Here is a 13,844-nt window from a genome sequence, read left to right on the forward strand (position 1 = left end):
GGAAATTTAAAAATCTCCTGGCTACCCAAGGTTGCCTAGAGCCTAGATCAGTGACTGTAAAAGTTAAAAAAATAAATAAAAATGTCATTTTCCTCACCAATGTGACCGGTCAGAGGAGATGAACCTTCTCATGGAGGCCTCCGTATTTGTTCCCCGACGAGATTCCCCATCGGATGATCCCTGGCTTTTGTGCATGCGCTTGCTGGCAAAGTGGCGGATGCATGTGCAGAAGCCGGGGGGGCCCAGGAAGTTTTAAAAAATCTCCTTGCTCCTGGAGCAGTGACCAGAGGCCTGGTTGAGTGGTCTCCAGTCACGTGATCGCTGTTATCTAATGGTGTAAAAAGGTAGCGATCTACCTGAGGCCGGTCTCGCACGACCTGATAGGAATTGCGTATTGAGCAAGCCTTTGATCTCAGGTAATACACGGATCAATCGAATGCATTAAAACAGACAAAAAAGGTGTACTGTGCATAACCACCTGTGTGAGTACGCAGATATGCGTAGTACATTTTACAGCCGTACTCAGGGCCACAGACGGGCTCACAGATGGGATCCGCTGCGTGCTTACGCAAGCAGATTCCACATATGTCTGTGTGAGCCCGTTGTTTTTCAGATTGCTACCTGTAATACATAATTTACAAGAAGCCCCTGGAACGTTCGCCTTCCTGCAGTTCCAGGAGCAGCTTGTTGAGCGCCTTCTGTGTCAAACTGCCACACCTCGGCAAGATTACTAGTCTGAGGGAGTGCAAAAGCTCAGAGCGCCACTTTTTATACCACATCTCCCTTGATTCAAACATGGGGAAACTTTCATGAAAGTGACATTTATGAAAGAAATGTAATCTTTTCCTTCTGCTATGCTTAGATTAATTCAGAAACTGTGGAATCAAAATACGCAGTACACCCTTAGATGAATTTGTTAAAGGGTCTAGTTTTGTGGGGGTTCTCTGGTTTTGGCCGCTCAAGGGCTCTACAAGTGTGCTATGGGGCCTAAATCGCCTTCATGCAAAATGACTGTTCTGAAAGCCACTGGCTGCTCCTTTTGTTTTGGGCCCCCTTGTGCATGCAGACATAAGATTAGGGCCACAATCAGTATGTTTCTGAACACAGGACAAATGGGGGGGATCCATTTTTGGGTGCAAATCGTCACTTTCATGTGCACTATAGAAAAAAGAAAAAAAACCTGCCAAAATATCAAATTTTAGTTTTTCTCCTCTAAATTACATTAACTCCTGACACCCCTCTGTGAATACATTAAAGGGTGTTTTTTTTAAACAGGGTAATTTGTGGGGGTATGTATCATTCTGACATCTATAAGCCTTTGCAGTCTTGGCTTGGTGTAGGAAAACCCACTGTTCCTCAAAAGTTTAATCAATGTTAAACTTGTATCTCTCCTAAATGGTTAAATGTGATTCCAGAATAAAGTAAACAGATAAAAATATTTATCAAAAATGTGTACAGTATGTTTGTTCACATTTTCAACTAAGATGTCAAATTTGTGCAAACGACAGTTTTTGTTTTTTTTTCAATATTTTTCTAATTTTGGAGCTTGTAATAAATCTACACAAATTCTATCGGTCTATTTTTACCACCTAAAAAGTACAATATGTGGCGAAAAAACAATGTCAGAATTACTTGGATATGCAAAACCTTTATGGAGCTATTATATGTAAAGTGACACATGTCAGATTTCCAAAATTTGGCCTGGTCATTAAGGCGCAAACAGACTTGGTCAGTAAGGGGTTAAAATCTCTTCAAAAGGGCAACACTGAAGACAAATCATCTACCAAGATCATCAGGTTCTAGCTGCTGGCCATAGAAAGAGAAAGAAGCAGCTGTAGAGAGAGGCAGACATGCAAAAAGCCACCTTGGTGTAAGGGCGCCATCACACTTGCGATTGCCATATCACTGCGTTTCCGTGTTTGTTTGTTTTTTTTGGGTTTTTTTTTAACACTAAAATCAATAGGACTTTCTAATCTTAAAAACACTGCACAAAAACTGCAAGTCTGTGCTTTGTGATTTTTGTGCGATGTGTTTTTAACATTGCAATATCGCAAGTGTGAAGGCACCCCAAGTGTTCTAACTGCCTTACCCCAGTGCTGGATGCACACAGCTCCGCTGCTTACTACTGCGGTCTTATGGCCTCCATTCTGCTGCTGGGTATGTGCGGCAGAGGAAGATGAGTGGGATCTCCTTTTGGCACTACACTTGCTTACTTCTCATTCCGCCATCATTTTCTTACTGATGTCCTATAGGAACACGTCATTTACATGTTATAAGTTGCTTCAATTTACAATAAGTCAGTCACTAATGGATCCGGAGTCGTGTAGCTGACATCAACATCCGTTATTGTGCCGCTTGGTTTATAGATTGATAGTATAGTTGCAAACACATTTTTCTGAAAGTTATAGCAATTACTGTAAATGTACTGAAAATCTGTGTGACATGTAACCCCCTGTCTTGTCTTGTAGTCCGCATGGGGAACAGAAAGCAAATGTGGGCTTGAATTTGAAATTCAATAAGAAAAATGAAGAGGTTCCCGGTTATACGAAGAGAGTGGGGACTGAATGGATGTATTCCTCTGCGGTAGAGCAGCTCCTGGCTGAATATATTGAGAGGTAACTCATTTTACATTTCACTGTAGATTTTAGAAGAACATCTGCTGGCAGTGTTTTGGGCCAAAAAAAGCTTCCTCAAAAATACCATTAAATGACAAGAAAATGTCTGTCTTCAGCAAAATGCTGCAGGAAACCGGCCTAGAGAACCAATCACAGCATTTCAGCTTTTGTTTTTTTTTCTTTTGCTTAAACTATTGACAGACTTGGGATGTATCTGTTAGTTGGATGCCATACAGTTGCATCTGTCACTGTTGGTCAAACAGGACTTCGTGGAATGGCGTAGTCTACTACTACATTCTGTATATTTTGCTTTTTCCCAGTACTGGTCAGAAACAGGCAAAAAGAAATCAGTTTTTGCATCAGTCTGACTAAAGGCCCTTTTGTACATGGATTTATCATTGAAAAAAGATCAGGCGAGCAGAAGTGAACGATCATCTTTAATGTAAACGCAGCTAGCAATCAAACGATAAACCCTCTGCTTTTCGTTTATTTCATGCGCGCATAAAAATCACCGCTGGCTCATTCACTAATCATTCGCTTTAAATACCAATTGTTCAGTTGTTCTCATTCACTAATCTAGTGAATGTAAACAATTTCTAGTTTGAATGAGCAACTATGTATCGTCCTGTATAAACTAGCTGCCCGAGTCAACTGACGATGTTCGCTTGTTCAAACGTGAAGTATTTTGGTGTAAACGGACCGTAATGAAGCCCTATGGACATACAGATGGGATTTTCTTTGACTCTTTGACTCTCACGTTTAACAATATAACCCCATTATATCCCACCAGGTAAGTTTTATTGTATCTGTACTTGGCATGTACATCAGGAGCTCTCCTGGCATACAAGCTAAGCAATACAAAACGTGACATGAAGAGGCTCTTGGGGTGCATTCACATTCCATTTAAACTCCAAAACTTGCAGTGGATTCAAAGAGGAGAATGTAAAGCACCTTCTTATATCCAGCAATTCCCCTCTTTATAATCCATTCCGAACATTGGCTTAAAAACTGCAAGTGTAACAACACGCTTAGGGTGATTTCTTCCATTTTTTTTACTTATGTTGTTAGTCTCTGAAGTATGTTGGGACTTTGTATTGGGCTGTGTACAGGAGATGTGTACTTCCTTTTTATATGTTCACCAATTTTGGAATGGATCCCAACACAGTGAAAAATTTATAGACCGTTGAACAGCGCCTTGTGAAGTAAAATGGCAACTCATTCAACGCATATATGATAGCGGGCTCACCTAGTGCCTGGCAGGGTTCCTATAGCAAGCACAATCAGCCAGCACTCCAGAGTCCAGGTTCGCTGGGTATTGATGGTGGCGGTCTTTTATCTCGTCTGTATCCAGAGAGCCGCCGAGCAGACTATGCCCACTGGTCCTCACTGAACATAAGTAAAATCCAAAAAAGGCCCAGGGAATATTTTCTGGGCCCCTCTTGAACACAAGGAAGAAGGGAATCTTATGAACACCTCCATTCACACCAGCCAGTTGTTATGATTCGCATTAACCCTTTGCAATCCAATTTTGGATTTAGGGTTACCTAGGGGGCTTTCTCTTTCTGTCATTTCACAATGGCGCCATCTGCTGGCTAGAGCTAGTACTGCGAAATGGGACATGCTGGAGAGGCCCCCAACAACAGAGCGGCCAGTAATATACAGGAAGAATAGCCTGCCGGACATCTTCCGACATCGGAGCTGTACAGCCTTCAATAAGAATGTCTTCAGACGTCAGACAGTGGATTGGAAAGGGTTAAAGTGCAACTAAATAGCAAAGAAAAATTTCTGCCATGTCAAAGTGACATGTTAGACCTTTTGATCAGTGGAGGTCTGAGTGCTGAGATCCCCATCGACCGCTAAAACGGGCAGAAGCACTTATCTGAGCGCTGTGCTCGTTCGGCAGTTTCTAGCTTTGCTCGGCGCACAGTACACCTCCTAGCCAATGACCAATAAATGGGCACAGCACGCAGATGAGTGCCTCTGCCCATTGGTTTTAGCAATTAGTGGAGGTCAGAGCACATGGACTGCCACTAATCAAAACTTTAGAAACATCACTACGGCATGTCAGAAGCTGAATAAAATAAAGCTTGGTTGCACTTTAGCATAACTGCCCAATATAAGTGAAGAAAGACCTCATTATTAAACCCCAAACCTATTGATCTTGACCAATGTAAACTCTTCTCGTGGTGATGTTTGCATTTAATATTGGCATTACTGCTGAGCACATGGCTGTTGTAAGTTAATGTGGGAAATTGCCATTTGATCCTTGCTGTACAATTCTTCATACCACTTATTGGTGATAAATAGCAATTATTTCAGCATTTTTTCCTGCTATTTATACTTTATACGATTTATCTTATTTACAAAGTGTAATCGATTAAGAGGTTATTGGATAATTGATTTTGAATACTGAGACATATATGTGACTTATATACAGATATCCTGAGCTATTCGCATACATTTCCAAGAACAGCCAAGACGACGTGTTCTATGAAGATGACATCTGGCCAGGGGAAGATGAGAATGGGTAAGACCATCCTAGCCCCGTAGAACTACTGTGACACCGGCTTGTGCTCTGCTGTTGTGATCTATATTATATTCTACTTGTGTGTAGTGCGGAGAAGGTTCAAGAGGTTGTGTCGTGGCTGAGAGCTCATCCTGTTAGCTTGTTGTCTCGCTCGTCATGTGATTTGCAGATCTTGGATTCTGCTATTGTGGAAAAAATTGAAGAGGAGGTTGCAAACTGTAAGGTTAGGATCTTACAAATGAAGGATTATGTCTTACAAATCCCTTCAGCTTATGATACCTGTTATCTTTCTCTTTATACTGCTTTACTGAGCTTCCTAGCTTTTATCATATCCTTACAAATTCAGTCACAAATTCTTTTTCTTTTTTTTCTTCTTTCTTTTCTTTTGCTGCCTGTCAAAAATCGCTTATAGAGTCATTCAATGTCTTGGAGGTAATGTTTGTGTTTTCCACAGACCAAGAAAAGCAATAAGAAGGTGCGCGTGACTGTGAAACCACACCTACTCTTCCGCGTAAGTTGGTGTTTTTTTTTTTTTGCTTTTATAATAAAAGTATACATTTCCAAGCTAAACTGTTATAAATGGATAAAGTAGATTTCGACCTGATGAGCTACAGATTATACTCACCTGGTCCGCAGTGTTTCAATGCCTCGCGATGGTCTCCGGCGCTGCGGCAAACTGCAGTGTCCTCCACATTGACATATTTGTGTCTTTCTGGTAAACGGGGCTTTGAATACCCCGCCGCCAGCAGAGCGAGCACTGTTATTGAATCAAGCACCAGCCAGTCACAGTGGGCGCTCTATGAGCCAATCACCGCCATTAAGTGATGTCATTCACGGGCTGTGAATGATCGAGCGCCCGCTGTGATTGGCTGGTGCTCGATTCAATCATAGCACTCGCTCTGCTGGAGGCGGGGTATTCAAAGCCCTATTACCAGAAAAAAACTGAAATGTCAGCGCAGAGGACACTACAGCTTGCCGCCGAAGATCATTGCGAGGCATCGGGACGCCGCGGACCAGGTGAGGATTGTGTTTTGTTTGTTTTTTTTTTTGTTTTTTTGTTTGTTTATAATGTAGGTTAGCTGGAGCTTATTCTCGGTGGATGGCTTATATTTCAAGCCTCCCTCGAAAAAGGGGGAGGTCTTATTATCGAGAAATTGGTACTATTACTAATAGTATCCCCTATATCAGCCCCAGTAGTAATAGTGCCCCCCTGAGGCCCATACATTTACCCCCCTCCTCATTCAAGTGCCACTGCTCCTCTGGTCGGTGCTGATCCCAGGTGCACACTGTGACAGCAGTGTGCTGCCAGACTCCTCCTCCCCCTGCTCTCGCAGAACCAAGTAGGGGACATCAATGGAGGAGGATCCCTGCTGCACACTAACGTCACACTGTGCGCCAGGATCACCTCTGCTAGTAGTGCTGCTGAGTGAATACCAGCAGGGGAGCCGCAGCCCCTGCTGGTATACACTAACGTGGTGAGCGGGCGGCGTGTGCCAGCAGGGAGGGCTCTGCGTGCTACCTCTTGCACGTGTGCCACAGGTTCACCACCACTGCTCTAGACTATACATATGGTGTAATAAAACCAACAAATAAAAATGGCAACGCATTTGAATGCTACTTTTTAGTGGGAATTTGCACATTTAGAGACTAAAGAACTAGAATCATTAAAACAAGTATGAGTGTTTTTACAAAATGAGTCGCGTCACAAGGATTTAGAGCAAATCTAAAAAAAATATATAATTTTGATAAACTATTCTAGGATTGAACGTTAGGCGTGAAGGTGGCAGTTAGCTTTATCTTGAATCCAGTAGGCTTCATGGAAGATTCACACAGCTCATTACAGCTGTACACTTCCCAATCATTGAGAGATCCTAGAACAACATTACATTTGGGAAATAACTTGGTACAAGTATCTACTTGTAGACACATGAACAGAAACAAAGGGATTCTTACCGTATCGTAAGGCGCAAAATCATTGCTGGACTTGTCTTATTTTGTAAAAACTCTCCTTATAAACAGGGTGTGGTCTAAAAGGCTCATCCAGTACTAAATCTCAATATTAATGTCATATCTTGAAATAACAAGAGTGTACTTGACTAGAAAGGCATAAATGTGTTACATGTTGGCATGGTGCACAGGCACCTGTGGGCCCCAGAACATGGATTTCAATTTGGTGTTGTGGCCCCTGTAAGAGAGTGGCAAAGTTGAAGAGTAGCATGTGAGAAGCAGGAAGCCACTATCCGTATCTAAATGCTATGGGATCGCAAGAAACACAAGTTCTGGTAGTATGTTCTATGTCTTTCCAAGGATCCTGAATGGCAAATCTTACCTAGTTATGTAGTGATTCATTCCCCACACATGCAGAGGCCTGTAATTAATGCTCTACAATATGTTATATATAACTATTTGTTATTTTCTCTTCAGCCCCTCGAACAGCAGTTTGGAGTTGTTCCAGACAGAGATGCCGAGTTCCGACTTTTTGACCGTGTTGTCAACGTGCGGGAGAGCTTTTCTGTGCCATTGGGGCTTAGAGGCACAGTTATTGGGATTAAAGGAGGTAATAAAATCTTTTCGGACCTGAAGATAACATTTCCTCTTTAGAGCTTCAGTTTTTTCCCCCCGTTTTCTAGTTTGCTGTGAATTCTAAAGCACAAATTCAATCTGACAAACTTGAATCCATTGAGTGAGAACAGCTTGTTTTGGAGACCGCACATTGATTTTGGCACTTTTCATGTACTTGCAGCGGAGAGAGATGCTGATGTCTTGCTTGAAGTATTATTTGATGAGGAGTTCCCTGGTGGCCTAAATATAAGGTACTGACATGAAAACGCTTAATCTGCTCATTCTTTTAGAAAATTACTACAAAGGCAGAATGTGTCTTTTTGTTCTTCTAGATGTTCCCAGTCAAGAGGCTACCGTGTGCCGACAAGTGCCTTAATTAACCTTTCTCATGGTATTCGTACAGAAAATGGTATGCAAAAGTTGACAGCTGTAGTTAAACCGCAACCAGCCATCAATCACCATGGCTCTCACCCCTCTGAATTATCTGCAGGAGGATCTCAAAAAGGACACTTGGGTGCCCTCAACCATTCCCCCCGCTCTCTCTTCATCCCTATGAAGGTTAGACTTTTTCCCACTACCACCCAACAAATGGATGGGTCTTTTATTGGTGATTACACACTATCTATTTTCTTAATATGTATTCATAGTTGGACTTATTAGTAATACTGGCATTAATTGAGGAAGTCATGGACAAGATTGAGGTTTCACATGCTGCATAGACTTTAGGGTTGTCCCATCATTCAATATTACATAGATGAGGCAAAACAGAACAATTTTACAATCTGAATAATTTAATGAAAATGTTCTTGTTTGTAGATATCGCTGTTACTTCTTATGTCCCCACCCCTGGGTTTTCTTATTTTCTCTGAACCTGACCTATTGTGTCCAGTGCGAGTGGTCACATGCATAGTATCACTCCCACCACCCTGATCCTCTTAGCATTCTTGCTATTGTGCACACCAGCCAATAGGAATAATCAGTGGTCTTATGCCCTTCTAAGTGCATGACCACTCCGAACACTCACCGGCCTCGGCGATACCACACACTTGAGACCCACTTTTACACGAAAGGTGGAGCAATGTTAAAGACCCTATATACTTGAGTCAAAAGTTGTCAAACCCATCAATTTTGGTAAACCTGATGAGACTTGTGTGAGAGGGGCCTTAGAACTTTCACCGATCATCTGTTGGAAGAAGAGAAGGATCGGTCATGTAGAACCTGAACACCCTATAATTTGTCTTCCCTTGAGATAAACTACCACCAGAACTGTCTGACTGTGGCTTTCTCCACTCTCCCTATTGAAAACACATGAACGCTCAACTGAACTGAGCATTCATGTGTATGGGGTTTGTCGGGAGAAATAGCTATCAACTGAGCAAGCATTGTGTCAACAGCTGATGGACGTATATGGGCATCTTGAAGCGACCCTCTAGTACTGGACAAACCAAGATAGTCATTGGTAGTCTGACACTACATGCTGATCTGACTGGCCAGTGCTTCTTACATGGGCAACACTGGTCTGTCAAAGCAGTGTGTAGTATCTTAGACTAATGTATACTAATACACAGTGTGCCTTAGGTTCGGCCATCTTTTGTTTGTCCAGACCTGGCAGGTATGTAGGTAGTTTACTTAATAAATCTCGGATACGTGAAATAATTGTCCTCTCCCATACTCCTATATACCAGCTGCTATGTCTGGTATTACTGCTTGGTTGCATTAAAATGGCGCCCACCAAGTAACATTCTTGAGCTCACCTAAGAATAGGCCATCTATATTTTACTTCCTGTAAACCCCGTTGAGAAGACTTGTTAGATGGTTAGTCTTATTGTCCATTTCTATTCTGTTGTGTTTAAAGCAACCAAATGAAAAGCAGGAGTTTCAGGGAAATGCAAACTCTCCACAGAAAGGTGTTGTCTGCCCTGGAAACCAGAAACTGAAGGCAAGTTCATGTTTGGTTGTTTCAGGTCCACTTTTACTAGATATCTCCCAATTTGAATGCACACACTGATCTACAATTGCCTTATTAAGTTTAGGCCAACCATTTATAGTTACCACTTGATGACATGTGACCGATGTGTGCAGGAATGCTTATGTGCTACAACTGCCTCTATTGCCTCGTGATGCTCGGGTTAGGGGCTCTCGTTCAGTGTTGGTGCCCAGTTTATATGCTGTGATGAGGTAGGGAGAGATCTGCCCAGAGCACATATGAACTGCGTATAGTGTAAGGGCACCATTAATGCCCCTAAGGACAGCAGTACCAGGCAATGGTTAATATTATCTAAAGCCACCCTCTGGTTTCAGGACAAATTTCTGTCCTGGGACAAGAGGGGACAGGGGATATTACCAGTAATTGTTCTCTGCTATCCTTCTGATCAACCGGTTCCAGGTCCTATTTTTTGCTGTTCAAGATGGGCGACGCAGTCTTCAGACTTTTTAATCCACATAGTACATAGGTAGGGTTGGTCTACTAATGCACTATACTTGCACACTTTATCTGCCGCTCTGGACAATTAGAAAGCATTATGTAGCCAGAAAATTGCTCTTTGAATGACAAAAAACCGGAGGGTAGTCCTAAATGGAGCCCAAATAAATGCTGCTGCTGCAGAGACTTCTACCGTAGCCATGTAGAAGACTTACATTAATATTAGAGGCGTCGTAATGTAACAAGCAGCTCTACTAGATCTCCTGCAGTCATCAGCGTACAGGCTCTTATTGAGACCATAGCATCCTAACATACACCAAGCCTTGAAGATCCTGCTTCAGTAGACCTTCGTGTGACTAGATACTAAAGTGACATTATGATGACTTCAGTTCCCTCCCTTTGTTGGATACAACTCGTATCCAAATAAGTGGCCGGTTATGATGGCAAGACAGGGAAAAGTTTTACCAAAGATCTTCTAATCTTGTATGGCATCCTGTGGCATTGGCTTGCTCCCTGTATTAGGCGGTACACTTTACTGGTCAGAAAAGGTTGTGTTTTCCCACTTTTTAGCAATATATAGCAAAATAGCCCCTCGGATGTAAAAATGGTTATGTACAGTACTGCTGCATGCAAAGTATCAACACGTTTTGTTACCTTTTCTTCCACCGCAGAAACAAGATGATGAATTCAGCAATGTGTGGCATTCCTTACAAGGCGCTGCAAAGTTACCGTACGCACCACACAAAATGAATGACAAGGTCCGTTAGTAGGAATTAAGTATGGTTGTGGAGGGCGTCCATCAGGTCATCTTTCCTGTTGACTAATTAATACATGTCTTATAGAGTCTACCTCAGGAAAAGAAGCCTGGCCAAAATCTACAGCAGTACAACAAAGCAAACCAGTACCACATTGAGAACACCTCACAGTGCCAGCGAAAGAAACCAGAACCAATGAAAATAGGTAAATGAACAGAGACGCTGCTTCACTACCGCCTACCACCAGCAGGGGAAAATTTAAAGGGGTTGTCTCGAAAGCAAGTGGGGTTATACACTTCTGTATGGCCATATTAATGCACTTTGTAATATACATCGTGCATTAAATATGAGCCATACAGAAGTTATTCACTTACCCACTCCGTTGCTGGCGTCCCTGTCTCCATGGCTCCGTCTAATTTCAGCGTCTAATCGCCCGATTAGACGCGCTTGCGCAGAAGGGTCTTCTCCCTTCTGGTCAGTCCGGGCACAAGCGGCGTTCTGGCTCCGCCCCTTCTACACGTCATCGCGTAGCTCCGCCCCGTCACGTGTGCCGATTCCAGCAATGGACCGCACAGAGCCCACGGTGCACCATGGGAGAAGACCCGCGGTGCACCATGGGAGAAAACCGCAATGCATCATTGGGAAAGGACCGGCGGCCATCTTTAAAAGAAGAAAAGAAGATGCGCGAACTGGGAAGGAGGTAAGCGATTTTCGTTTTTTAAAATTACAAACGGTATTGATTTTAACGGGACAGAATGCGGGGGAAGGTTGGAAAAAAAATTTTGCATTTCGCCGCGGGACAACCCCTTTAAGGATAAAGCCAAAATCATTTTAGTTTTCTCTTATGGATTTTTTTTATCTGACACATTTTGCAACTAGGCATTTGTAGTGTAGCTAAGAAATGTGGTTTTATAGTACTTATTTCATTTAATATGTCGTTAAATTACCCTAAGGGTCAAATTACTGTTTATCTCCATATGGCTATACGGTGCTACCAGCTGTACAGTTGTTTGGCAAGTTGTTTACCATTTCTTGAGCATTTAGAGGCATTCTGTCATCAAGGAAATCTGGAATGTAATGTCTTTTTAACCCCTTTAGGACCAGAGGTTTTCTATGCTATAGATGTGGGCGGTGGGCCATCTTCTGTGATTTTAACTTTTGTAACCATTTCTCTCTTGTGTATCACTGGGGGACACCGCAAAGATCACTGTATGCTAACCGTCTAACACCAAGACAAACTGACAGCAAACCGCCTGCTGGTTCTATTCCTGTCTAACCTCCAGCAGCGACTGAACTTGGTGCATGCACGCTCTTTTGTTGGCATTGTTGGATCCCACTAAGGCATCCAGATCAATCTTGGATATGTTAGGCCAAGCCTCCCATCAGTCGCCTCCTAACGTATCTGACGGAGAGAATCCTCCTTGGATGAGCTGTCATGTGGCAGACCCCGTAAAAAGGGTAGATCTACACAGTCTCGACATTTATTTATTTATTTATTTTTTCTCGGATGAGTCCGTTAAAACATGGTCATCCTCGCCAGCAATGGACCCTTCAGTGCAGTGTCCTGCTTGGTGAAAAACACCACTCCTCCTATGTCTGATGCCTTGTTATTCCAGGACTTGCAGGATAGGAAAATCTAATTGCTGGCTAAGTCCTCCTTTGAGGCAGTAAGTTTTGCTCGGTCTTGTTTCTCCGTTTACTTGGCTCAGTAGTTTAGTTATCTCGCTTGGACGACGAGGGTTTGTAGCTCCGATCTAGAATGACCATGACTGAGAGCATTGTTCCATTCAGTGTTGATGTCGGAGGGGGTACTACTGTTGCCTATCTGTTGCACCCATGAGTGCCGCGGACGACCAGGAGGGCTCCGCCATCGGGTCGTCTCTCGATTTTCTTAGCAATTGCCGCGGTTAGAGCACCGTGGGCCGGGACAGCTTCTGACAAGCGTGCAACATGACCAAAAAGTGCAAGTCGTTTCCTTGTTGTTCTTGTGATTGACTCAAGACCCGTGCAAGCCTGTATCTCGCTGTTTCTGATTAAGTCAATCAACGGATACAGAGAATCTGGCGTTGGCATCGCATGTGAAACCACTCCAGACGGTCAGTAGGGCGACCACTGAATGGGCCAAACAGTTACACCGTAGCATTATCTCTGGTGCCTCCCTAAAAGAATTAACTGACATTGCACAACAGATCTCCTACACATACCCTGCCAATGGCAGGGGGCCTCCATTTTAGATCACGGCACATTACATCCAGGCAGTGTATGCCTCTTGGGCGGTTCAGCATGGCACATCGGCTCTCCCAGTGCACAAGCCTGCAACATGGACCTTTTCTCTACACTTTTTCAAAACTCTATAAAGTTTACTCTTTTGCATCACCACTCTCGGTCAGAGTATTACAGATGGCCGTAATCAAATCGCACTTATTCATATAATTTTCCCCCCACCCAAGGGACTGCTCTAGTACGTCCCAAGATAAAAAAAAATTAAGATTTTTGTACTTGCTGTAAAATCTCACTGATTGGGGGACACAGCACCCACCCAAAAGTTAGTCCTTTGGCTTGTAGGTCAGTTTCTTGCCCATTTGGCGTATTCTCTCAGGCCTTACACATGGTTTTATGGTTCTCTATTAGTTTGGTGCGTACAGTTTGTTTTATTTGCTTATCCTACTTCTTGCGTACAAACTGGTTAGCTTGGTGTCTGTAGGAGGAGTTAACGCTTTTTACTTCGTGTCCACCTCCTATTGGCAGCAGCTTTACCCCTTTGCTGTGTCCCACAATGAACGTGACGAGAAACAGATTTTACTGTAAGTACAAAAATCTTTTTTTTTTTTTAACCTCTATATCCCCATGACACATCAGACCTCTGAGGGACATTCACACTGTCATTTAGTTTTAATTTCACGCTTTTCCAGTGTAACTGGGGCATCCATAGGAGCCAGAATTACAGGAGAAAACCTCCCCCG

General features: G+C 43.0%; 1 protein-coding gene across 4 annotated transcripts in view; it reads left to right on the forward strand.

Moving 5' to 3' along the window:
- Positions 1-13,844, forward strand: part of XRN1 (5'-3' exoribonuclease 1) — a 68,833-nt gene that overhangs the window by 43,900 nt on the left and 11,089 nt on the right. Inside the window, exons 25-35 of one of the 4 annotated variants that reach the window (XM_066599510.1) lie at positions 2,469-2,615; positions 5,053-5,142; positions 5,230-5,365; positions 5,597-5,653; positions 7,567-7,699; positions 7,886-7,955; positions 8,037-8,113; positions 8,195-8,262; positions 9,560-9,643; positions 10,798-10,884; positions 10,969-11,086. In XM_066599510.1, the coding sequence (XP_066455607.1) occupies positions 2,469-2,615; positions 5,053-5,142; positions 5,230-5,365; positions 5,597-5,653; positions 7,567-7,699; positions 7,886-7,955; positions 8,037-8,113; positions 8,195-8,262; positions 9,560-9,643; positions 10,798-10,884; positions 10,969-11,086 (1,067 nt within the window). Of the gene's footprint in view, positions 1-2,468; positions 2,616-5,052; positions 5,143-5,229; positions 5,366-5,596; positions 5,654-7,566; positions 7,700-7,885; positions 7,956-8,036; positions 8,263-9,559; positions 9,644-10,797; positions 10,885-10,968; positions 11,087-13,844 lie in introns of all 4 variants that reach the window. The other 3 variants (XM_066599502.1, XM_066599529.1, XM_066599519.1) reach the window with 3 other exon arrangements.

The sequence above is a fragment of the Eleutherodactylus coqui genome, chromosome 1 (genome assembly GCF_035609145.1).
Source record: "Eleutherodactylus coqui strain aEleCoq1 chromosome 1, aEleCoq1.hap1, whole genome shotgun sequence".
In the NCBI taxonomy this organism is placed as follows: domain Eukaryota; kingdom Metazoa; phylum Chordata; class Amphibia; order Anura; family Eleutherodactylidae; genus Eleutherodactylus; species Eleutherodactylus coqui.